The sequence below is a fragment of the Polyergus mexicanus genome, unplaced genomic scaffold (assembly GCF_030449975.1).
Source record: "Polyergus mexicanus isolate NDT 795.1 unplaced genomic scaffold, iyPolMexi1.0 SCAF_5, whole genome shotgun sequence".
In the NCBI taxonomy this organism is placed as follows: Eukaryota; Metazoa; Arthropoda; class Insecta; order Hymenoptera; family Formicidae; genus Polyergus; species Polyergus mexicanus.
The window spans coordinates 336,629-364,104 of NW_027223325.1; the positions used below are offsets into that span (position 1 = coordinate 336,629).

Here is a 27,476-nt window from a genome sequence, read left to right on the forward strand (position 1 = left end):
CGAGTCAAAGTCAAAAAGAATTGGCACGATCATTGGGAGTGACTCAACAAGCAATTTCAAAATGTATAATCAGTTTTTTACAATAAAGCCTCGAATTTCGGGAAAAAAAACGGCGGAAGCAAAGTTGTACACCTAATACATTAAACGTTATTAAATAGCTTTCAAAACATATCGTCGCTAATATAACTATCGTGCTACTTTACACAAAATCAAATAAATTCTAAACTTTTGCGATTAGATATCTTTTGCAAGATAGGCGTTACTGAGAAAATATCTCAATCTCATTGTGCACATACCGATTAGATAAGGTGCGCGCGCGCATAACAGTTGAAAAAAAATCCTTTCTCTCGTTCCTTGAATTCGCTTTTTACTCTTTTTTTTCTCTCCTTAATAGAACTGAATTCTGTAAAGTGTATTGTATATTTTATAAAAGATATTAAAAATAAATATATTATAAAAAAATTTAACACATTTATCAATTTTCAATAATAGATGGTGAATGTGAATGATAAATGATGGTAGTTTTCTGTATTTTTTTTTATTTTACTATTATTATTTTATAATTATATTTTATTATTAAAAAAGAAATTAATTATCAACAAAATATTAATGTGTGATCTCTTGAAAAAGATGAAGAACACTACGGAAAAGATACTTATTATATATGTATGATGACGACGGAGTAGTCGCAATGGCCGTAACGAAACAGTTACGGCCTTGACTGGCTAATTAAATTCAGCATACATATTCATTCGTTCGTACGGAGGAAGTTTATACTGGTAGCATCGCCGTTTCGCTTCGCGTTTTCTCATTTACCGACATCGTAGCGAGCGATCATATCTTATCGCAAAACGTTGCAGCTTCTTCATTCGAAGAGTATGGAAATAAAAGAAGAATACATTCTTTAATAATATATCATACTTATTTCTCCGTGTATATTTATTTTATATTTTTAAATTGTCTTTTTCTCAAGAAACGAGCTCAGTCATGATATATATCGTATACATATGGCATCTTAATGATCATAAAATACAAGTAGATAAATTCTATCTATAGAAAATAAGTTGAAGAAATATTTATTTTGTTGTATAGAAAAGACGCTTATCGTATAGATTTAAAAAAAATTTTATATATATAATGAAAAAGTTTTATTTTACATTTTCTTTGTATTTTTTCTGTAGTTATCTTCTTGGTTATACTACAAATAAAGGACTCTGTTTATATTTAACTGTACATAGATATTTTTCTAGAATAATGATTCCAATGCACGGCAATACAAGGTGCATTATAAAGACACCTGTTGCGTGTTAGCGGACGATCAATCAATACCACGTGATACTTCGACTACGTGGAGGCTTACATAGTTTTATTAATGAGTTCTTTGAAAGCCGAACTCCCCCCCCCCCTTTCTCTCTCTCTCTCTCTCTCTCTCTCTCTCTCTCTCTCTTTGATTAACATCATTTTTTGCAAATTTTTAAAATTTAGTATTAGCACATATGATTAATGTAAGGTATTAAAAATTAAGAAATTTACAAAAATGGAATCGATCAGTTTGGCTTCTAAAGGGCTCCTAATATCAGTAACATTATTATTTTGCAACACTATAAAAAATTTGAATAAAATTTCAAATAATTTAATACCATAAAGAATTAAAAGATATTATAATTCTATTTTGGGCAATTAAGGGATAAAAATAGCAAATTGATAGATATTAATAAAGAAGTGACTATTATTATGACGTGTACTCTTTTTAAATTTGATGCGCTAAAACTCAATCTTCAATTCTTCATACATTTTATTATACATTCTGTAAATAAACAATAACGAGTAATTTGAATAACGAAAAATAAGAATAACAAATAATACGAACAATAAATATAATTTTAATATAATGAATAATTTTATATCCGAATAGCGAATTAAATAATAAAAACGCATTTCGTAGTCTATAGTGAATTATCTAGCAATATAATGCCATAATGATGTAAGATATTTTTGTAATACCTCTTGGGAAAACGAACTGATCGTCACGCGGCTGATCTTTCGTCTCGTATGGTATTAAATTACGAGTGGTACATCTGGAGCTTCGTATCGCGTTGGTACAAATGGATTAAACCGAATTAAGGGCGTCCGTTCTGAGTCAGCGTTTATTTTAGAGCAATTAAGCCAGCCTATGAAAGCAAATGTTTTTTATCATCGTAAATTTTTCCCTTTCACATTTTTCAACATATTTTTCATACACGATAAACTTGATCTATCCTCTGAATCTTACGACGAATATTCTGTCTGACAAATTGGCTTTTTTGTGACAAAAATTTTATTAGACGCGTTATATTTTTTTTTTATTTCTTTTTCTTTATAAAAAGAAAAGGTATCTAAAATCCAGATTTTTTTTTTTTTTTTTTTTTTTTTTTTTTTTTATATACTGTGTGTCTATTGTATATTGTATATTTAAAATTTTATTAATATCCATAACAGTATTGTGATGTGTAATTATAGAATTATACATTATATTGAACGGTAAAATCGATGCACGTTACTACGTTTACGCATTCTTACTATTACATCACTAATAGTGTAATCGACATCGATTAAAGCAATTGTATTCCCCCCCCCCCCTTCAATCGTTTGTATCGTGAAAATCCGATTACGCTGTACGACGCGATACAAGGGGGGGATTCGATTTAAATAGAGTCAGCGCAACAGGTCTGCCAATTTACATATCTCTCGCCTATACCATCGATTGAATAATCTTTCAGTCTTAATTGCTGATATATTTTTGATTAGGTTAAATCGTAATTATGATATAGAAGTGTTTGTAGCTATGGATAAATTGAAAAATAAAAATTTTTAAAGAAATAGTTCTTTTATCTGATTCGTTCATCTCTACGCACACACAATTCAATAAGAACATAAATAAAATAATTACGAGAAATAAGAGAATAAGTCTTTTTAATGACATTGCTAATATCTAGTGCTTCTCTTCTTTTTTTTCTTTTAATTTAAAGAATTTTTTCGCCGCTTTGATTTTATGGCTATTTGAAGTTTCGCGTTTGTAAAGTCGCAAAAGAAAACGACGCGGTTAAACGAACGAGCAGCGAAGGGGATGAAAACTAGTCCTCGCCAACATGCGGTATTTCAGCAGCCACACACATCCACACGCACCTTTGTGCATCGAAAGGGGGTGGCTCAATGTTGAAAAACCCTTTGGACTTTGAAGCGAAGAGGAATGAGAAACACGGGTATAACGAAGGGTGTATTTAAACAACGTCGCTTTCGTTTAGATATATCTCAGACTTGGATTTACACGACACTTTTTTATTTATTTATTTTTTTTAACAAGAAAGATATTTGATTATTATACATTAAATTGTTAAAATATTGTTGCAGATAATTATCACAATGTTAAAGACAATGTTATTATTTCATCGTGCAAACCTTAGCATTTTATGACACATTATAATAATATATAAATAAATAGATGTATTAATTTTTAATTTATAGATATTTAATTTCGATATTTTAATATTCCTCTTTTAATTTTAATAGCCCCTTCTTATTTTATTCCATACAAATTTATGTTAAAATGGATGATTAGGATGTTTAGGATGTGGTTACACGAGGGTTTAGGATTTTTTTAGGAAATGAAGAAAAAAGATAAAAGGCTGTAATATCTCGTATTTCGATGTAAACTGTATTATTTAAATTAGCAATACAAGTTTTATACATATAAATGAAAATTATATTTAGTTTTATATTTTTATGCTTTTTCTTCTTTATGTTGGGTACGTTAGGTTGTTGAAGAATGCGCAAAAGTAATCATAAAGTCGCGATAATATTTATTTGCGATGATAGAGATATAACGTTGGGTTAGTATTTTTTTTTTTTTTAAGTTACAACGTTCGATTACATCAATTACTTTGTACCGTTTTGACTGCTTAAACCAATTGCTCCCTTAATCTTGACAAGCTCAATAACACGTGTCCTTACAACCCCTTTTCAACGCTGAATATCTCACATTTCATGGCCCGAGATATGGACAGAATACACGTGGAAAGCTCTTCATTTTCCGTACTGGAATTCGCATAAGAAATAGAAGAAATGAGTATAATTCTTATTATACGTTGTATAGTATACGATTACGAGTCATTATTGTGTGGCATAATTTTGTACGCCGACTTCCGCTTAATATTTGTCGTTGAAGAGGAAAGAGGGGATGTTACATGCCGCCACGTGTGCGTCCCGCTTCTCTTATTAAAGCTCACCCTTCTTACTCCACACACACACACACACACATATAATTAATCGTAGTCAAGGATAAATGAAGAATAAATAAAAAATCCAGGAATTATATATTATCGAATCTGTTGAAAGAAATTTATTCTCTTGCGTATACACAACAGGGACTCTCTACATGCAAACACGTATGTTAAAATAGAATCGTTCTCATCGTATTAGGAAAGATTGGCTCCTGGATACTTGGTATGTTAAACCGCCTACGCGAGAATGTTCTCCCTACAATTTTTCGACGACGTAACGAAAACAGACGGGTTCTGTTTCGTGCCAGAGACCGATTTCACGTGTGTCGGATGGCGAGTGTCGCGTATGGATCCCTCGTACTCTTGAGAGGGAGTATAAATAGACGTCATACGCAAATATCGCGGTCGTTGCTACCGGGACATGTTGCGAAAGCAAGTTGAAAGCAAGTTTAATCTGCAAAAATTTTATCTACATTCGGCAACGCCTTGACTTTATGCGTTTCTACGATGCGTTTCTTATTCTCTAAAAATAACTACGAAAGACAAACTAAAAAGCATAAAATAAAGAAAAAAGGGATATAAAAATTATGTATAAATATATATATATATATTTTCTTAGATTTACATTATTATTTTATCGTTACTAATAAAGTTTTAAATATTTGATTTACGTTAAATTGAAACTCCCCTACTTTATTATTACATTCATTCCTGTGACAGACACACAAAACAAATTAGGAAAATTGTAAATATTTCTCAATTTATCCATAAAAGTCTTTGATCTTTCTTTATATAAAAGCATGTGAAATATAATTTTTATAACGAATTATGTCACATCTTCTATAATATAAAATATATAGTCTGTCCGAAAAGTTTCCGAATTTTCTTCCGGTGCTATCCAGCATTATCGCGTGTCGTATTGACGTGTGTCAATAGAAATAATTTCACACCTACGCCTATAATAAATCAGCTGTTAGCGGGATCCCGATTCTTTGTATCGAGGTACTGATAAGACTTGTAACAATGAGAAGAAATTGAAAATTCAAAAATATATAGCTTATTTATTAAGACATTGAAGACACATTTAAAATTAAAAGAAACTGTGTGAAAATATACTGCTCAATCGATTTCATTTGCGGAGAAAAAGAAATTAAAATCGTAAATCGGTTAAACAAATTTTTTGTCGAAAAGAATGAGACGAAGCATTCCGTATATAACTTGTTGCTTGACTCGAGCACGATGCCAAGTCTATCAATCACAAATCTAGTTTTATTTTATTTGTCTCAATGATTAAAACGAACCTACAATAGTACAGTGAGCCATAAAGATATTTGTATTATCTTATTTATTGATTGATATTTTTTTCACAAAAATATTATGTGAGGGATTCTTATAGGAATATATGCCATATTAAACGTGCTCTCTATCGCGACGAACATTTTCCTATGTCGAACCAATCGACATACCGTTTGCTTCCGTCCTGTACTCCAAAGATCGATGGATCTACCGATTATTAAAGTAGACAAATAAGGAACAATAAGAGATAAAGAGAATAATGAATAAAACATAAATTCATTCGAATATTCGGAATAAAATATAAAATTGAAAATTTTCATCTCGCGTATTTATCGCAACTTTGATCATCGCAGCGCGCGATTGTCACGGTTAAAAGTGGAGCGAAAGGAAATGCGTATAGAAACAGAAATAAAAACACACACACACACAAGAGATAAATTCGTACATCTGTTGTGTAGGCGGAAATTCTCGTAGGCTGTTATTCGAATGCGCGCGTGTGAAAACAAGCAGTTAACAAGCGAGTGGCTGGTCTCATGCGGTGATAAAATTCGCAAAATATTTATAGATTACAGCTGTGTGATCGCGGTGGATTCGATTCGCGTCGCAAAGTGCGCCATTTTTTCAATTTAACGATACAAAAGTATTCTATCTTCATCACACGCAAATATTTTTATCCTCTTTTAAGATTTAGATTTTTAGATCATAAATTATTTATGATGTATCTATATCCGCATTTAGATTTTAATTAAGTTTCCTCCTTCTCGTTAAGCGAATAATTTTTCAATAATTGCGGTCTTATATATACAATACAGGATGGGGCATTTATATCGAGACACCTAAAATATCTAAGAAATGAAGCAAGATAGAAAGAAATGTTTCAGACAAAAGTTGTTCGGTTCTAAGGGGGTCATAAGATGAGTGGACGCGCTTCGGAGATTTCAATGTCAATCTTGTTTTCTTTTAATGGAAACACCCTAATTTTTTTACATAAATCGATTCCTTGCAATATTCCGTATAAAAAGTTATAGGGGTATGATGGCCAAAAGTTTAATAGTTTGCGAGATATTTTATACTTTATTTTATTACTTTACTTGGACATAATTTTACGTAAACTATGAAATATCTCATAAAATTATTTATTTTGCAATAATGTTACCTTAATATTTTAAGCTCAAAAAATGAGAGACATCAATCGGTGTGAAGAAAATAAAACAAGATTGACATTGAAATCTCCGAAGCGCCTCCACCCCAGGGTCAAACTAATGGCACCATCTTATGACCGCCTTAGAACCGAACAACTTTTGTCCGAAACATTTCTTTCCATCTTGCATTATTTTTTAGATATTTAGATGTCTCAATATAAATGCCTCACCCTGTATATGTATTTACGTATATTTCCCCTCATTCGACAGTTTTCTTCGTACTATTTTATACCGTATTTGCTCGCAATCACAATTCCATGTGTGCAGCTTAATAATAGTTTTAAACCCTCCCCTCGGGAACCTGCACGGATTTTCGGTACCCCAAAGTCATTAAATGGAGCGTATAGGAAATATGGGGTACTACGCGAACAGCTGTGAAAATTGACTTTTCGTCCAAGCGTAAACGCTTATTTGCCCCACGTTCCATGGTCGGATGTCTTGTTCCCGGTGCGAGCGGTCCCTGCGGTTTTCGAGGGACGGGACCCTCGAGTTATCCGACACCCTTCTCGTCTTCCGCATCCGACCTTGTCCACTGCCATGCCCTTAAGTATATTTACTCGGGATCTATGTACACGAACATCTTGTATATTGTCTACTTTAGACATTTTTTCAACCAGTAAATTTCGGCGTGCGTTACCAGATTCTTCGATATTCAAATTTCTTCGTTACATCGTATTTTTCAATAAAGCTTATACAGGCTGTCCTAGACCACCCGTACACTCCTTTTCTTTCAAAAACTAAGCATTTTAGAGAAAAACGTTTTGAACAAAAATTGTATGGTTTTGAGGGGAACGTAAGATGGTACTACGCGTGTCATTGGTTTGACCTTGGATGGTATCGTTAAGGTCAAGTCAAGGACACCTTTAATTTCTTAAATGGAATCCCCTATTTTTTATTGCACATTCTTATAGCTCATGTCGAGAGCTTTTCAAAACACTATAATAAAGTATTTTTTCATTAAGTACTTTTTGAGTAATTTCCAATGCGATGAAAATTCCATCAAATTATTTCTAAAAAGACCGTATGTCTCTCTCGATCGTTTCGAGGTCAACAATTAAGGAGAGAATACGAATACTTTTATCACGTATAATATACTATTCGTGTCTGGAAAAGATTAAATATAAACTTTAAGATAAGAAGAATATTCCAGAAACAACCCTCACCTCACCTCATTCTCCTCGTTTGAATCTTTTGCTCGTGTGAATTTTCGATGCATTTCTTTCGTTTCGCAGACATCGCTATGGACTGGTCGGATCACGCACTTTGGTGGCCAGAACGAAATCATTGGCTAACCAGAACGCGCAGCACGCTGGATCAGTACGGCGTAGCAGCGGATGCATCGCTGCATTTCACGCCGATGCATAAAACTCTAAGGGTGCAATTGCCGGATATGCGCTGCCTCGATTGCCGAGTCGATTTTTCGGTCAAGACATTCAACGCGGTCATTAATTTGTGCAAGGAACTCGGTGAGTCGCAAATCTATTAACACCATTTAAGGAGAGTAATATATAGAGACAAGCGTGACGTCAGTCTCGTTCCGTGCCTTCGTGCCAACGTCAATTGCGGGAAATAAATATATATATATATATATATTTTTTTTTTATTGATACGAAGATTTGATAAGAAAGTATAAATATTTGACGGGATGTATACATTACGCTCTTTTCATTTTTTAATAAGAACGAATGGACTTGGAATGATGTAAAAAAATCTGCAGTTTAAAGAAAATGTTTTTTTTTTTGGAAGTGTCGTACTTTTTGTATTTTGTATACTTAAAATATTCTATATACTTCAAAATAATATCGTGCAATACATTTTGAAACTGCCGCCTATGGCTACTCCTATATAATTATCTGACAACGAGAGAATAATTTTGCGTTATTTCATGTTTTTGATAAGAAGGTAATTTAGGAAGACAGATTTTGACAAAATTTTTCGAAATTTAGAAAGTTTTTTCATTTCTATCTCATTACAATAAATTTTCTTTTATTCATTAGTACATTATATACATTTGTATTATATTAATAAGCATGTAATAAATAAATTGCAATAGTATTCTGCATATAAACAAATCTATCATAATTCTTCTCTAAAGCGTATAGCTGCATCAGCAGAAATATTATACATGATAATATAAGAGAAATAGAAATGATAAATTTTTGCAGTCACGCGAACGTTACGTCATAAACCATTGTGGCTGTCAATTCACCACCGCAACAAGCTCTAAGCTAGCTTTTTAATCAAGGAAGTGGGTTAACGCGATAATTCGGTCGAGAGGATAAAACTGATTTTCGATTAGAAAAAAGAAATGTTGAAAGAGATATATGCGAGCTTATCTTGTTTTATAATGACCTAAAAGTAATTCTCAGAATTATAACGTCATCTGAAACAGAAAATAATCAACGACGAAATTGATGAATCTGTTGTTTTTACATTGTTTAACATTGATTTAATATATCTTATTGTTAAAAAGTTGAAAAGATTTAAAATAGGTGAGAAAAAAAGAAAATCTTTACTAATATTTTCAACAATTTAAGAATTGGAATCGCACGCGAAGCAATGAAAAAAAGAAAAAGAAAGAAGAACTAAATAAAATCTAAAACTTATATAACTGTTAAAACTAGATAAGAATTATACCTAATTATTCGCCTATCGGACTCTATTATTTTGACACTTTTATCGGTAGGATGATTCTATTTAATAGACATCAACGATATGAGATCAGTGTGTATCATATTCATAAATAGACGCTAATACGCAAAGTATGCTGGAAAATGAGTGCCATGACTGCGTGCGTCATGTTAATTTGCCTTTCGTTTAGAAGCGAAACAACAATATGCATCTCTTTAATATATCTAGATTAAATGCGAAATTAACACGCAAATTATTGCGCGAACGTTGCCGCAGGCATTAGACACCCAGAGGAGCTTTCGTTCTGCAAGCCGCTCGAATCGAATCATCTGAAATACAATCTAAAGGACTTGCCAGCCAAGAAGAAGATCGAGAATCAAAAGAACGGTCACTGGAACGTACCGGCCGACACGAATACCTTCATTCCAGTTAGCCAGAGTCCCAGAGGATCTACCGGAAGCTTAGATCAATCGAGTCCATTCATGTGCGCGCCAGTCACACCCAACAATAGAAATCACAGCACACCAATCAGCTCTCCTGTTACGGTAATGGTTTACTCGTATATAAACATAACTGGAGAAAAGTTTTATTCCTGATAAATATTTATGTAACGCAAATATTTTATATATCTTTTAAAAATATTCGCTAATTATAATAAATTCAATTATTACATTCTCAGATCATTGCCAGATATTTATTTTATTTCGCGTTCATTTTTCCCTCTCAACTTGATATGTCATAAAAAGAGTTAATATAGAAAACGCACAATTGCTTGACTTTGTCGCAATGCGATTATTTTCGCAAGATTATAATATGGATTTTACACTTATAAATTTCCAGCATACTGGAACATGGAAGAGGAACAATAACTCGTCCGGTTTCGGTAGCACCGGCTCCTTCAACGCCAATAACAGCACTATGAGTCTTGAGGCATTAAACGGCGGATTGTCAGAGTCCTTGGCGCAGAGTCCAACGTCGCTTTCACTAGAAACGCGAACAAAATTGATTAGGCCAAAGAGTCTAATCGAAAGGGCAAGAATGAACGTCGCCTGGCTGGATTCCTCTCTATCGATTATGGAGCAGGGTATCCGCGAATTTGACACGCTCAGGCTAAAGTTTAAATTCTACTCCTTCTATGATCTGAATCCAAAAACCGATGCTGTCCGCATCAATATGATTTACGAGCAAGCCAAGTGGCAATTGCTCGCAGAGGAGATTGATTGCACCGAGGAAGAAATGCTAATGTTTGCAGCACTTCAGGTATTTGCAAATAAATGATATTGTAGTTAGCAAAAAAATTGGCATAATTCCAAGATGAATATTTATCTAGTTATTCGAATACAATTTTATTTATTTGTTATTTTAATTATTCGTTAGTTGTGTTAGTCATCGCTTTTTATTTTTTATTCCACTTTTACAATCCTACGACAAACTGTGTATGTGTGTTTTTGCCTCTCGGCTGCTCTCGATATATTTATTCTCATCGTTCCGAGAGAAGAACCCCACGCGATGCATAACGCATGCAGATAGCTCCGTCTTTAAGCCAACTACTTTGCCAGCCGGTGTTCCGTCGTAACCATAATGTCGTCACGCAACAACATGACCAAGATGCAGTCATCTTTTGCTTCGACCCACAAAATATATCTTGTATATTTATACACCTACATGCTTGTGGCGAGCATTGAAAGGGAAAAAAATCTACATAATCTCTCAATCGTATCACCTACAACTTTTCGCTCTGACGATTGCAGGTACAAGTGAATCTTCAGGCGAGCGTACCGCAGCCCACGTACGATAGCAACGGGGGGACCTCACCCATCGAAGATGACATTGACGCGGCTCTAACGGATCTGCAAGTGACTCTGGAGGGTAGCAATATCAGCAAGGGGCCCAGTGACATCACGCAGGTGCCCGAGCTCTGCGACGAGCTGCGTTTCTTCAAGCCAAAGCGTTTTACGCTAAAGGCTTTCAAACGTTATTGGTTCACATGCCGTGATCTTCAGTTAAGACTCTACAAGAGCAGAGAGGAGGCGAACGGTTCAGAATCACCGATTTACGTGATCAATTTGCGCGGTTGCGAGGTCACACCGGATGTACATTTGTCGCAAGGACGCTACGGTATCAGATTGGAGGTGCCCAGCGCTGAAGGCATGACCGAGATGTGGATCAGATGCGATAACGTAAGCGGATTAACACATATAACATTTCGTCAAGTTGCGACATTATTGACTTAATCATTTCTAAATGTATTATATATTAATACTAAATTTCGCATCTATATACATCGATATATACGACGAATAAAATAAGTTCTTATGAATAGCTAGAGACGTAAATATTGTAATTGGTGATTCGGATTCACGTGCACATATTTAAAAACTCGACAATTCTTATATTTTTTATTTACTCCAGGAACATCAATACGCAAAGTGGATGGCCGCATGCAGATTAGCGGCCAAGGGACGTACTCTCGCCGACGCGTCCTACGAAAGCGAGGTCAACAGTATCACAGCTTTTCTACAACTGCAGAGGCCTGCACCCGCACCGGCCATCAATCCGAATGCTTTGGATATCATACCAGAGGACTACGTCGCATCTCGATTTGCGAAGAAATTCAAAGGAAAGGTAATAAAACACTTGCACGTTCAAATCTATGTGACCAAGAGATCAACAAGCTACATTAACTTTTCTTTCACAGTTGGTTCAAAGAATCTTGGAAGCGCACGCAAACGTTAAAGACTTATCTCTTATCGAAGCAAAGCTGAATTACATTAAGGCCTGGCAATCCCTTCCGGAATACGGTATTTCGCTTTTTGTCGTACGATTTACCGGCAAGAACAAAGACGAATTATTGGGTATTGCCAATAACAGACTAATGCGAATGGAGCTTCATAGTGGCGATCATTTGAAAACTTGGAGATATAATACTATGAAGGTATGTACTTATATATATACATATATACACTTTACGTATTTATATTGTATCTATATTGTTCGTACCGCTCTTCACTCTCCACAAGTCGTATCCACTTTCGTGTATACAATTTAAGGACATCTGAGAGAAAATGCATGATTATTTATGTTTCGCAGGCGTGGAATGTTAACTGGGAAGTAAAACACATGATGGTACAATTCGAGGAAGAGAATATAATTTTCGAATGCCAGTCGGCAGACTGCAAAGTCGTTCACGAATTTATAGGAGGCTACATCTTCTTGTCGATGCGCTCGAAGGAAGCGAATCAGACGTTAAATGAGGAGATGTTCCACAAGTTGACCGGTGGATGGGTTTAATCTAAAAATGTATATGAAAAAAAAAAGATAAAAATTGTAATAAGTTCTAACATATTCTAAAAACGATGATAAAATACGTTTTGCCGGTTTATCAACATACGTCACGTTCTGTTCAACGTCTGCACGCTGGTTGACATTTGTAAAAATATTTAAATCTGATCGTAGTTATATATCACATATTTTATAATGCTGTATGCTGTAAATAGAATATTATATCCCCTTTACGTTTTAGCGAGAGTTTTAACGATTATAATTATTTTGATTTGACAGGAGGCTACTTAAAGATTTATTTACTACCCCTTGACTAGAGCACTTTAATCTTATAAAGTACCAATACATATTAACAATCATTGAAATCAGGGCCTCCTTTCCATGAAAAAAGAGAGAATCCATTTTCTACATATAGTTATAAAGGTTTTATAAATAGACGTCTGCAAAACCCTATTTTTTACATAGACGAATTATACTTTTATACAAAACTTTTTCTACTCGTGAAAAATCTGCCATTGAGAATGAATAATATTAGACGAACTAATAAACGAATATGTCGAACACGCACAAACGAGAAAACCTGCAAAACATCATAATGTATTAGGGTAATACTCTCTACATAACAAAGAAATATATCGATTTTTATTTAATCAAAAAATTGTTTTCAATAGTAGGTTCCTTTATATTGCATAACATTTAAATGAGTGATTATAATCCTTTTTCTCTTATAATATATGTGTTTATGTCCTCTTTAGTGTCACAAGGTGCTACATCGAATGCGAATTTGACTTTATAACGCAAGAAATCGTGTGTATAAATTATTTGTTATTGTAATGTAAATTAGGTATAGAAAAGTATATCTCACGTCGTTATATACATTACATCTATAAGAAGTACTACATTATATATGTACATGTAACAAAAAAAAAAGATTATAGTTTTGTATATTAATAGACAGTAACTGTATAATAAATATTATTATTATTAATACATTTGGTAGATTTTTCAATTTTTATTCTCCATCATGCTGTAAAATATACAACAATTATATATACAATAAACAGTTCAGAGTTTATTTTGCTGCAATTTATAGGTATTTAAATAGTAAATGAATTATATAATAACATTCATATTGCATGTCTGTTAATTGATTAAATTTTCCTCATACATTTTTGGATAAAAATTTATGTCAAATTACAAAATTATGGATTTTGTTTTTTTATTAAGTAACACAATACATTATCAACATCCATGTAAGTTTGCACATACGCATTGATTGTAAGCAATAAGAAATTGAAAAAATACTAGTATAAAGACTAGTGTAAATATCTTCAAAAATGTTTAAATTTGAGAAATTATTAGCTTGTATAATCTTCTGTTTTTCTAATTGTGTATCTTGAAATGTTCAAAGATCTTTGACTTATCCAACAGTAATAGACAGTTGCGGATTTTTTCCTGAGATATTTATCGTCTTTGAGGACGACTGATTTTTCGAATCTTTCCTTAAAGAGAGTGCCCTCGCTGTGACAGGTATATTCCCGGTTCTTGCACCTGACCCGCTCAGGTTATCACCTTCGCGTATCTAATTATATAGATATATAATTATATAGATATATAGTTATATACAAACCGTTATGCTCATTTAAAATAATTCTTATAGAGAATTTAAAATATATATAATTATTTTTTCTCGGATTTCATGCGATGAAAGTTTTATATCATAGGGCGATTTCTGCGAAATTTATCTTTCGATATGTCGATCAAATAAGATATTTTATCGATTAAATGTCGAAATACTAAATTTTTCTCATATTAGATATAATAAAATGAAAAAATGTATGAAAATTTTTTTTATATTTTATAGCTCGTATTAGATAGAATAGATATTTATGAATGTGCCCAAGATGAGTTTTTCGGTTTTGTAAATTATAATCAGAAAATATTGTACAAGATACATCAATTTTTTGTTAAAAATTAAAACATATATAGATTAAATTATAAATAACAAAAAAAAACGAGATTTTACATTTTTTTAGCCATTTGCACTATCGGTCGCGATTGAAGAAACTAATTTACTTCGACGTATAATGCAGAAAAAAAATTTACTTCTGATGTCATAATCTAATGATTATAGAGAACTTCAAGTAACGAGAATAATGTTATTATAACCGGAGCATGACTTGGCGGCGCTGAATGGACAAGCCTTCCGGCGAGTGAGCTCGTTCTCTCCTTCCTCGATCTCATCCACTCATGACCTAATACTCTCTCGAGAGTCAGCCTGAGAGTGATATCTGGCTCGAGGATTTGCCGGACAATGCTCTTGGCCAACATGGACACGGTATCGCGGACGCGCGATCTGAACACCCAGTTGCGTGACATTTGATTCTTGAGAAGTTTCGGTAGATTCGTATCGTCGAACGGCATTCTGGCATTGAGCATGATGAAAAGGATGATACCAAGCGACCATATGTCCGCCAATTTCGGATTATACGGGGTGCCGGCGACGATCTCCGGCGCGGCGTATGCAGCCGAGCCACAGTAAGTGTGGCTGAGGACTCGCCTGCCTTCGGGGTTCACGCAGAACCTGGCAAAACCGAAGTCTGCCAGTTTCACATTGAACTTGCGCGACAGTAATATGTTCTCGCACTTGAGGTCACGATGGGCAATGTTCTTGCTGTGTAGATAGTGCAAGCCGGATGCCATTTGACGAAACCACAGCCGCGATTGTTGTTCCGGCACTACGCCGTTGTTTGTCACAAAATCCAGCAGATCGCCATTATCCGCATAGCGCATGAAGATAAAGACCCGCGGGCCACGTTGCAGGATACTGTGCACCTGCGCCCGACCAGATTCAGTACGCGATTCAATATAGGCTGCTGATGTATTAAGCAAAATTGGGCAAAACATGGTTAAGATTTCTTTTTAAACACAATTTTATTATGATTTTTTAATGAAGATTCTAGAAAAAAGAAATTAGTTATGAAATTAGATTTATCATTGTAATGAAATTTTAAATTAATTATGTTGCGTAGAGAAATTAAAAATTGATTTTGATCACATGACAATGTTTAGAGATTTGAATATGTCTAATATGTCACTGTAAAGTAATGCAAATATGAAAAATGGCTCTGCTTATTCAAAAGTTATTTGCTAATTAAACAATTCTCGATTTTTTCGTTAGCTAATTTTGAAAGAAGAAAAAATAAATGAAGTATAAGCGTTTCCGCCCGGAATTATTCCTTCTTCGTCAATTAGACAGAAAAAGTGAATTAAAGCGCAATTTCCTGTTGTGTTTTACTTGAATAATATGCGGATTTTCTATTTTTGTTAAAATCTCGAGCTCGCGGGGAAAGAACTTGTCCAAGAAGTCGTGCGGCGCTTTCTCTTTGTCAAAGATCTTACAGGCCAGACGCATCTTCTTGGAATTCGCTCCATCGATATACTCTGCCAAATGTACGGTCGCGTAACAACCCTAAAAATATTTTTAATTTTTATGACGCGTAAGAAATTGATTTTTAGTCATAACATAAACTGATTTTGACAATCGACCGATTAATATAAGGAATGTGTCGAACGATACAAAATACAATAATTTCGCAAAAAGATAAAGACTTCATTTAAATTAAAAATACCTTTGCCTTAAAAAACGAGAAATTAGAAATAGTATTGCTGCGTAAATAGACGAGAGAAAACGTGCAAAGTTAAATTAAACAAACAGACAAATATAGAAAAGAATAAACAACCTGTCCGATCTTTTTGCCGATGAGATATCCCCGCTGCTCAAGAGCGTTCACCTCCGAGTTTCGGGTGCAGAGTCGCGTGGCCATGCCAAGTGATTCTTCATCGACCCTTCATCACTGACCCCCCTCTCAAGGACGGGCAGTTGATTGAGCAATCTTCCTGTGTGTTATGTGCGTATATATCCACGGGAGACGCTTCACTAAAATTTCGAACGAGAATTTCTTGATACGCTCTAGTCTCTTCGTTTCTTCGCGCGCTATTCTTCGGCTGCTGGCACTAGCAGGTTTCGTTGACACGATTTCTGTCCTGAAGCGACACCGAACACCTCGACGTATCTCACTGCTACATTGATGCGTCCGACAACAAAGCAGATCTGTTCGGTCATTTGAGAGAGAGAGAGAGAGAGAGAGAGAGAGAGAGAGAGAGAGGCGGTTGTGCGAGCACTAGAATTTTGGACAAGCCCGGGACCAGCTTGCGCTTGGTATGCGACGAGAGGAAGGTAAAGATCCGCGTTTCATTCGAGCGCAGCCATTATACTTGGAACAATGAAAACAATTGACACGCATACACGCGAGATCGATTCTATGCAATTTTGGATAGTTTCTCTCGCTGTGCGAACCAACTTCTGGATAATATTACTATTGATCATCCCTGATTGCTTCTCTCTTTCTCGTTATAGAATAGGAATACATTGAATGTTTTTATCAGCTGTTTTTCTTATTAATAATAATTAAATTATTAGTAATAAATAATAGTAAATAATTTTATCGCGTATTATAATTTTGTTTGATTATAGTATATATTCCTTTACGTAATATCTACACTATACACTTACTTTTAAAAATTATAAATGTTTTTAAAAAAATCTGGAAGATTTGATACATTTATCCTTAGTTTTAATTTCTAATTGCCCATTAATTAATTGTGATTCTATATTTATATGCCACATAAAAGAATAGTAAATAATAGGAGATGGTAAATAAGGAGATAAATAAGAAATAAGAAAAAGAAAATGGCTGAGTTGAGAGAAAAACGCTGGATAACAAAATATTAAAAATCGATATGTATGCATACATATGTATTATTGATCAAGAAAAAAAGTTTGCATGCATTATACAAAAATATTTTAATTCATAACTCTATAAATTGACGAAAAATGTATCTATAATGACAAAGTTTTGAATTATATAATAAATTCCATATTTTACTCACATCAGGAAGTCCATTCCAACTACTAGTTGTATACAAATTATAAATTATACCATAAACAAATATTACTTTTATATATGCATTAGTAACTACGCCCGAAAAGTGTATAAAACTTTGCTTTGTTTTTGCAACTATGATGAATACATTTTAGCTCATCCAGTGGTTTTGTCAATTTTGGTTGCTCAAATGGTATACAAAGACTTTTGGCGCCCATTGATAATGCTCCAAGTTCATCACCGCTATTCTCTCTGTAATTATTCATGATTGTTTGACCCAAATATTTAAAAAGTGAATAAAAAAAAGAAAAGATTTGTTAAAAAAATATTAATATTCTATATTAATATTATACATTATATATATATATATATATATATAATAGTATAATATATATTATATATATTACATACATATGATGTATAACTGTACAGACATTAATATTCTATAGATATATCTCTCTTTTCTATTTATAACTACAGCCACTTTTTTGATGTTAACTATATTTTAAATTATTAACAAAAGAAAATTTGCGATATATTAATAAATGATCAATAATCAACATGTGGCATTTAAAATAATTTTGGAATAATTTGTAAAAACGACAAGCACATAAAAAATCGTTTTTTTTTTTACATATAAAACAATATTACCTCGCGCTATCCACTTTAATGTTATCTTCACACGTCGACTCGCCGCAAAAAGGTGATAGTAATAAATTCTTTTCATTGAGCTCGGTACAGAAATCACTCCAATTTTCGACTTGCTTGATATGCGCGATGAGATTCTTTCTAGCTCTATGAAATAGTAATTAAAAAACTATAAATTCAATAATAACAGCAATAGCTTCAAAGTACGAACAATTAAGTGGAAAAACTGGCAAATAAGAGTCAAGGCACGGATATTGGTGCGCGAACTTTTTGTTTTATCAATAATCAGAAAGAAAATCAGTTTCCTTTCTGAGATTATTGATTTTAACTTAAAATTTGACTGTTACAACAAATATTGTGTATGTCAAGTTTTAAAATACCAATGTAATTTTCATATATTTATATCTATGCTGAAAATGGATCAAAAAAACGTTCGAAATTTACATTTTTAATACATTAAACACATTTATTACAAAAATGTAACAATAAAAAGTTCGCGCACCGATACCCGCGCCTTGATTCTTATTTGCCAATTTCCTCACTTAAAAAATCATAAGTTATCAACCGAATTATTATAGCAAGTGCATTAAAACAATTTTCAGCGATATTTACCTCGACAACAACTGTGCTTGTATATCTTTTAACAAGCAATCTAATGATGTAGCTACCATGTCTCTCTTGACAGTTGTTCTTTGTAAATTATCCCTTCGTACAAATGTTACTTGATTCTTCTCCATATCTTTCGGGCCTAATTCGATTCTCACTGGTACGCCTTTTAGCTCCCAGTGATTGAACTTCCATCCGGGCGTTCGATTATTTCTAAAATCACCTTTCACTCTAAATTTGGCGTCTTTACTTAATTCATCGACTAACTTGACGCATTCGCCTTGAAGTAACTCTTTCTTTATCGTAGGCATATTTGCAGTTACACCACAAGGAATAACAATACCTTGTATAGATGCTACACATGGTGGTAACACTAAACCTTTATCGTCTCCATGTACCTATCGTGTGAATAAATATAAAGCATAAATATATTCGCATTACACATATACATAGATAGAACAATATACAAAGAGTAAATGTGTAATTTATATATATTTACATATGTGTAATATAACAATAATAATTTTACCAACCATTATCATGACTCCAATTGTCCGTGTAGTTAAACCCCAAGAATTCTGATAGACGAATGTCTTTTCGTCTCCTTCCGCTATACCTTCCACTTGAATGTTAAACATCTTGGAAAAGTTTTGCCCTAGATGGTGACTCGTTGCTCCCTGTATCGCACGACCGCTGGTCGAAATAAATGCTTCGACGGTAGTCGTGTAATCGCCTCCCGCAAATTTCTCCTTTTCAGTTTTGCGCCCTTTGATAACAGGGACGGCTAATAAATCCTCGTAAACTTTGGCATACATGTCTAAGATAATCAACACTTCCTCCTCCGCTTCCGCCTTTGTAGCAAATGCGGTATGACCCTCTTGCCACAAAAATTCTCTGGTGCGTAAGAAAGGTTTGGGATCTTTAAATTCCCATCTCTGTAAATGTGAAAATAAAACAATTGGAATGCAAAATCACCTAGAATGAGATATTGTATCAATAATGATAATAGTCATACCACAACGTTACTCCATTGATTGAGCTTGAGCGGTAACTCGGTGTCCGATCTCAGCCATTTGGCGTAAGCTGGATACATGACAGTTTCCGAAGTCGGTCGTATAGCTATAGGCTCTGCCAAATCCGATTCGCCGCATTTTGTCACCCATGCGACTTCCGGCGCGAAATCCGCTATATGTGTCTTCTCTTTCTCTAACACGCCACGAGTAACGAAGATCGGGAAGTAGCATTCTTGAACACCGAGCGCCGTTATCTCTTTGTCGATGTACTCTTTTATTATCTTCCAAATTGCAAAAGTCCACGGACGAAGAATATAACATCCGGATACGTCGTAATATTCAATCATACCACTTTTTGTAATAACTTGCGAGTACCAGTCGAAAAAATTTTCTTCCTTCTTTGCTTCCAATCCTAATCTTGTGCCCGTTTTACCTGTATCTGTATCCTTATTGATCACACTTCTCGGATTTTCTTTCTGCAACATTTTTCCAGATTTAGAAGCGTCCTCCTCTTTCTTTTTCGATGCTACTTCCAAATTCGAGACAGGCTTCAACTCTTGACCAGTTGCATTCGTACGCGCCTATGAAAGAAAAGATAATAAATGCCGATAAGTTGGGGAGGTTTCCAATAATTGAGATATTTAACTAAAGCCACGCTAGCATCAAAGACAGGAATTAAAGAGTAGAAGGAGTTAGTGAAAACGGCAGAAGGAGTTGACAGCGAAAGCGAAGCAGTTGTGCGAATTATAAAGCGATAGCGAGATCGAGTATATTCTGTTATTGAATTATTGAGTCAAGTGTCTTTTTTTTTATAACGTATTATTATGAGTACCAACGATTTGGAAATATGAACAAAGTTTATATTTTACATACGCCCTCTTCACTGTAAAAAAGCCTACACATTTTTATAATCGCTTTTCAAGCTCAAAAGAATTTTCATTTCTCGATCGATAATGCTCTTGTCGGTTTTCGAGCTTTTTAAACTTCGCACTTTATCGCTTTGCTTTTTTATTTCTTCAGATATTTCTACCTTTTTAAAAGTTTCCTTGCTCGCTGTACCACTACTAGCAGCTGTAGTAATTTGAGATGGATTCCAATCTTGACCAGTTGCATTTTTATAATCGGTTTTTAAGCTCAACAGAATTTTCACTTCTTGATCGATGATGCTCTTGTCGGCTTTCGAGCTCTTTAAATTTCGCACTTTATCGCCTTGCTTTTTTATTTCTTCAGATATTTCTACCTCTTTGAAAGTTTCCTTGCTCGCTGTATCACTACTAGCAGTTGTAATAATTTGAGATGGTTTCCAATCTTGACCAGTTGCATTTTTATAATCGGTTTTTAAGCTCAACAGAATTTTCACTTCTCGATCGATGATGCTCTTGTCGGCTTTCGAGCTCTTTAAACTTCGCACTTTATCGCCTTGCTTTTTTATTTCTTCAGATATTTCTACCTCTTTGAAAGTTTCCTTGCTCGCTGTATCACTACTAGCAGTTGTAGTAATTTGAGATGGTTTCCAATCTTGACCAGTTGCATTTTTATAATCGGTTTTTAAGCTCAACAGAATTTTCACTTCTCGATCGATGATGCTCTTGTCGGCTTTCGAGCTCTTTAAACTTCGCACTTTATCGCCTTGCTTTTTTATTTCTTCAGATATTTCTACCTCTTTGAAAGTTTCCTTGCTCGCTGTATCACTACTAGCAGTTGTAATAATTTGAGATGGTTTCCAATCTTGACCAGTTGCATTTTTATAATCGGTTTTTAAGCTCAACAGAATTTTCACTTCTCGATCGATGATGCTCTTGTCGGCTTTCGAGCTCTTTAAACTTCGCACTTTATCGCCTTGCTTCTTTATTTGTTCAGATATTTCTATCTCTTTTCCTTTACTTGTTACATTATCAGTAACAATATTAGTAATTGCATTCTCCCTCTCTTTCTCTCTCTGAGATGATTTCCAATCCTGACCAGTCACCATTTTATACTCTTCTTTCAAATTTGAAAGGTTTTTTGTTTCTCGATCTATAATGTTCTCTAAAACTCGTAAGTGATGCTGCATTTTTTTAGACATTTCTTTTGTTTGTGAAATTTTCTTCATCTTTGTATTACTAACAGGATCGCCAGCTATACTCTCAGTTTGTTTTCCTTCCTGATCAATAGCATTTTGACAGTCGTTTGTCAAGCTTAAGAGAGCTTTCATTTCCTGGTCGATAATGCTCTTGTCGACTTTTGAGTTCATTAGGTTTTGCATTGTAATGATTTGTTTATTTAGTTGTTCTAATATTACTTTGCTTTTTGCTTCACTAACAATATCAGTATTCGTGATTTGAATTAACTCCCAATCTTGTCCAGTTATCTCTTTATAAGCGCTCTTTAGCTGTCTCATTTTCTTCTCTTGATATTGTATTGTATCAAATAAAAGGTTCTCCGTCTTATTGACGCCTTGCTCATTTAAGTTTTGCTGTAGTGGTAAATTTACTTCTTCAGCAAATTTTTTTTCGTCAGAATTCGAACCTAATTTTCTAAATTTAGCTTTCTCATTTTCCATTGTTGTTTCATTTGCTCTTTTGCGCTGTATATTATCTCTCTAAAACAATTTTTAATTTTATTTTAATTTTATTCGTATTTATGCTTTGTTTTCTACAACTAAATTTCTTTAAAATGAAAAAATATATTTACTTAATTTTAATAAGTTTAATACTAAGCTACTCTGAGACCAACATTGCATCAAATATAATTATAAATGATATCTTATAGCTGCAAAAGAATTATGTTTTTTTTTTATGTTTATAAACTATACATTCTGTAAATAATTAGATATTAGTTGATTGAGAGAAAATTTATTTTTAAGAGAATATTTTTCTTACTATTTGGTTATGTGATACAGCAGATGTAATAGAAGGCGTTGCCGTGTGTCCATCGGGTATATGGAACAATATAACAGGTTGTTCACGCAATGAATAAGGACTTATAGGTGCATATGGAACGTCACAAATAAAGAAGCCCTTTCTCTGAAGCTGAATTATCTCTCCCTTCTTCACACGTTTCATTTCTGCTTCACCCCACATTTTAACCTCTTTCTAGAAATAAAAATTTCATGATACAATTGGTGAAATATAATATATAATTTGCAGCATAATTTGTGTAAATAGATAAATCTTTGAGATATTACCCTTGTATCCTTGGCAACAAAGTTTTTAAAATCGTCATCTTTGCCCAAAACCGGTACATTCAGGATATGATTAAAATAAACAGCATAACAACTTATTGGATTTGACTGTGGTTTATTTTCTTGAGTGTCTTCATATTTGTCCAATGGTGCAGCTAACCATGTAATCTTCAATGTTTTTTTGTAATTTTTGTCTGTCAGATTTAACCGTGCCTTCACATCTATAATATTACCAGATTGGTCTGTGTGTATCTCTTCTATCATTAAATTACCCCAATTGATAAAGGTTGCATTCTGTCCCACAACTAATACTTCGGCGTCATCTCTTTCTATCAATATTTTAGGACTTATTCGTACTTGTTTGGTACCTTTGGAGGGATCTTTAGGGTGATTTTGCACGTCCAACCACTCTTCCCTAGCATCTACTATATTAACTATTACCAATTTCTCGTAATCTACTGCAGTATACCTGAAATTATAAACATATGTTAAAAAAATTATATTTCTAGCTATACTACTCACATGTTAGATTTTTTTAACAGCATTTAAAATACCTAACAGCGATCGGATCGATGACTTTCTTGTTGAAAGCCCATATCTTGTCCCATTCCATGAAGACTACAGATTTAGAGCTACCTTGCGCAATGATGAATTGTTTCAAACCCTCGACTGTCATTCCTCGTCTCAAAATACCTCTCACAGTCGGCATACGCGGATCGTTCCATCCGTCAACCAAACCTTCGTTTACAAACCATGTTAACTTCCGTTTAGATAATACCGTATAAGTCATATTTAAACGCGAGTATTCCCATATATACGGACGACGCAGTCCTAAGGCGTCGATTATCCAATAAAATTGAGCATCTCTGTCGTGATATTCTGTTGTACGCAGAGTGTGAGTAACATTCTCGACAACATCGACAATTGGACAGGCAAAATCATAAGTAGGATATACCCTAGCAGAAATAATTTAGATTTATGTATAAATATATAAATATCAATATTATTAAAACAACATAAATATAAACTTTATAAATGTAAAATTAATATAAATTAACTTATAACATATTTATTAAAGCCATCTCAATAAATAATAACATAAAAATATTTTATTATTATATATTACTTGAAAATGAAGCTTTAACCCATCAAATAAGTCAATAAGTAAAATAGCCAACATAGATAAGAGAGATAAAATATATCTTCAAGTTAGCAATCAATGTTTAGTTGTGCCATCACTAGCACACCGCTTCCCATAGACGAAATATAATAAATTTTTGTTTAAAAAATATCAAGAAACATATACACACTTGTACTTGCTTCCAGTACGTGGATGAGGTTCTAGTTTGCAACGATAAATTGTAGGATCGCGCATGCATCCATTTGTCGACTCGTAATCTATCTTTGCTCTAACGCAACATTCTAGACCACGCGGGGTACCACTTTTCATCTCATTCCACAACAGATGATTTGTATCAATACCTACAAAAGTAGGACAGAAACAAGTAATCATTTGAGACATTGTCAAAGAAAATTAATAGCACATGTAAAAAAAAGTTCTTCTCGCCAAAATGATTACTTACAGTTAGTTCTGTTTCTAGATTTTTGTCTTTGATCGCGTTGCTCCTTCATAATATGCGCTGGGGTATCATCCACAAATGCCATACCATTTTCGATTAATTTAGTACAATAGTCTTCTAATATTTCAAAATAATCCGAGGTATGCGTAAATCTATGGGGTTTAATTTGTAACAATTTTAAATCTTGCAATATAGCTTCTTCAAATTCTACAGTTTCCTTCGCTGGATTTGTGTCATCAAATCTCATGATGAGTTCTCCTTGAAAAGTCTCGGCATAATACTGATTTAAAAGAGCCGCTTTGGCATGACCAATATGAAGATAACCACTTGCTTCAGGTGGAAATCTTACCACTACCTACAAAAGGTAAGTATCAAATTTGTTTTACAAGTTATTACAAAATTTTTAAAGATCATATTAATTTACGTGATTGTATTATATGATTTTACTTTGCCCATCTCAGCTCCAGGTAAATCAATAAATTTACCCTCCTGTTTCTTTGTCTTTGTTTCTTTAGCAACAGATTCTTTTTTTTCAGATATTATATCTTTTGCTTGAGAAGATGTAGACTTTTCTATGAGTAACAAGGCGTTTTTAACAAAACGAAGTGATTCCATATGCTTATACCATCTAGTAATGTTATCATAACTTTTTCCATGATGTTTTATGTATTGTTGACTTAGCAAAGCACAAAATACGTGAATATCGGCCAATGTTAAACTTTTGTTGACTAGCCATGTGCGTGTTAATAATATATGATCAAGATAATTCAAATTATTCTTCATCTTTGATATATCAGCCAATTTTTCAATGGCAAATGTCATCCAATGATCGACTTGTGTTTTTTCAATAGGAAAGACACCGCCTGATGTATAATATAAAATAATAAGTTATATATTTTTAATCAAAATAATCTTAGCTCAATATGTAACATTTTATTAAAAAAAAATAACATTAACGTTAATAATTAGATTTTTGCTGCAACAATTGATACGCTACACAAAAATAATTACGAATTCTTACCATAAAGTGCAGTATTTATTGTTCTTGCAAAATATCGATTAATCCCGTAACTACATTGTGCTAATAATGTATGATTATCATATAAGGAAGAATAATCTCCTGTTAAATCTTTCCATGTTATATCTATATCCGTCTCATTCTCTGTTCGAATTATCTCAGTCACTATCAACAATTCTATATGAAAGAGTTAAAATATAAATGTTGCAGATCATAATTTTTCTTTCATATCACAATATTATATAATATAATACTAGTCCAGAAGTAACAAGTATTTATTACATCTATGTACTGTCTATTAACTTATAAGAAATATTTTTCATATATATTTATCAATATTAATTTAGATATGAAACAATTCATATTATATTTTAAATTATTTTTCAAATAGAATATCGATATCTAGACACTAGATATTTTAAAATATATACCCGAATATCCGAGTACAAATGATGGCAGGTTAATGTCGCGCAATTGTAATTATGTATAGTTGATTGTATGTTTTAGCATAGTTTATCTCATATTTATATTTTCCAAGTGTTTCAGAAAATTTTTTAAATTTATATAAAAATGTGAAGAGTGGATGTATTCCTATAACAAATAACATTATATACTGTGCTTATGAAACAATAGAAAATAAATATATAATAAAATTGTGAAGAAATTTATTCCTTTTCATAAAATATACGATCTTTTATATCTTATCGGGTGTATATAAATACTCAACAATGTTTTTTCAAATTCAATAAAATATTACGATTGAAAAAGATATCTTTAATGTTAATAAAATATAGAACGAATCATTCGAGATACTCGACAATATTTCAAACAGATATACAATAACAGTGAAAACTAGAAATTATAAAAATATATAAAATATATATATAAATATATATAATATTGAAGCAAAGTAAATGATGAAAAGAACTCACAGAAGGCTGAGAAAGAAGAAAGAAAATGTAAATATTCACATCAAGAATACATTAACCTGCCTTCCTTGCTTTCTCGATCTCTCTTTTTCTCTCTACTTTAGAATTAAAAATGTTAGAAATTAAATGTAAAAATGCATTATACCTATCTCAGGAGACTTTGAATCAATTGTTAGCGAAAGTACCATTATTGCGCGTTTTTTCTAAACTTTTCGCTTTAATAAAGATCAATCTAGCACATGTGCGTCCACGAGTTACACTTCATATGGCATAGCATCACACCATAAATATATGAAATCCTTAGACAATGCATTAAACTTTCTCCATTGAACTATATATCATATTGGAACGCACACCGCACACGGCTATGCCCCCACCACTACTACCGCGACCACTAAAGGATAGCTGCAGCTTTTCAGAGCTGTCTCTTTTTACCGTGAACTACCATGACTGGAAACATCGTCCTGTCACGCAATCACACCAAATCACACGCGATCTTTGATACCACGCGAATATTTATTTCTATGCTAGATGGTTGAAAACGTTAAGAAGCAGAGAATTAAAATAAATATGAAAAGTGGTAAAGTGTATCTTAAAAAACTGCACATCAAGCTATGATAATGGTTTTAGAACGGATAGTACAATACATCTGGTCACGTGGTCGACGTAGTTAGATAGACAAGAACAGATCTGAGAAGCGACAACTCTCGCAGTTCCACATTCCTGGCCGCCAATCAGCAGAGTCGGGCGCGTTCCAGGATGGTATATATAGTTCAATGGCTTTTTCTAATTGATTCCGCCATTTTTGGTCAAAAATAATCTCAGCCAATCAGTAAAAAGTCGATTAATTCTTTACTATCGTGGCGCTGCTGGTTATAGTGGTCCGAAAATGAAAAGTAAATA

The 27,476-nt window shown here is 33.4% G+C and overlaps 3 protein-coding genes across 4 annotated transcripts in view; 1 reads left to right on the plus strand and 2 right to left on the minus strand.

Moving 5' to 3' along the window:
• LOC138933194 (unc-112-related protein) overlaps window positions 1-13,662 on the plus strand; it is a 40,156-nt gene extending 26,494 nt beyond the window's left edge. Inside the window, exons 2-8 of the mRNA XM_070295746.1 lie at window positions 7,990-8,223; window positions 9,665-9,933; window positions 10,229-10,648; window positions 11,140-11,568; window positions 11,801-12,013; window positions 12,087-12,323; window positions 12,479-13,662. Coding sequence (XP_070151847.1) covers window positions 7,990-8,223; window positions 9,665-9,933; window positions 10,229-10,648; window positions 11,140-11,568; window positions 11,801-12,013; window positions 12,087-12,323; window positions 12,479-12,679 — 2,003 coding nt within the window. The 3' untranslated portion in view covers window positions 12,680-13,662. The remainder of the gene's footprint in view (window positions 1-7,989; window positions 8,224-9,664; window positions 9,934-10,228; window positions 10,649-11,139; window positions 11,569-11,800; window positions 12,014-12,086; window positions 12,324-12,478) is intronic.
• Window positions 13,663-13,755: 93 nt separating this feature from the next.
• Tssk (Testis-specific serine/threonine kinase) lies at window positions 13,756-17,637 on the minus strand. Its single transcript, XM_070296786.1, has 5 exons — window positions 17,624-17,637; window positions 16,414-16,784; window positions 15,969-16,142; window positions 14,840-15,505; window positions 13,756-14,252 (listed from the first exon to the last, which is right to left on the minus strand). The coding sequence occupies exons 2-5, from the start codon at window positions 16,495-16,497 to the stop codon at window positions 14,091-14,093; spliced, it is 1,086 nt and encodes a 361-aa protein (XP_070152887.1). The 5' UTR covers window positions 16,498-16,784; window positions 17,624-17,637; the 3' UTR covers window positions 13,756-14,090.
• On the minus strand, window positions 17,475-26,877 carry Gluprors (Glutamyl-prolyl-tRNA synthetase). Of its 2 annotated transcripts, XM_070296784.1 has the most exons (14): window positions 26,719-26,877; window positions 25,648-25,821; window positions 25,074-25,489; window positions 24,630-24,981; window positions 24,357-24,528; window positions 23,601-24,002; window positions 23,050-23,515; window positions 22,745-22,957; window positions 20,914-22,464; window positions 19,886-20,464; window positions 19,404-19,805; window positions 18,877-19,268; window positions 18,268-18,411; window positions 17,475-17,868 (listed from the first exon to the last, which is right to left on the minus strand). In XM_070296784.1, the coding sequence occupies exons 1-14, from the start codon at window positions 26,759-26,761 to the stop codon at window positions 17,703-17,705; spliced, it is 5,472 nt and encodes a 1,823-aa protein (XP_070152885.1). In that variant the 5' UTR covers window positions 26,762-26,877; the 3' UTR covers window positions 17,475-17,702. The 2 variants fall into 2 exon arrangements, with proteins under 2 accessions (XP_070152885.1, XP_070152886.1); XM_070296785.1 differs by lacking the exons at window positions 25,648-25,821; window positions 26,719-26,877 and having other exon boundaries at window positions 24,630-24,977; window positions 25,074-25,107.
• Window positions 26,878-27,476: the final 599 nt, after the last annotated feature.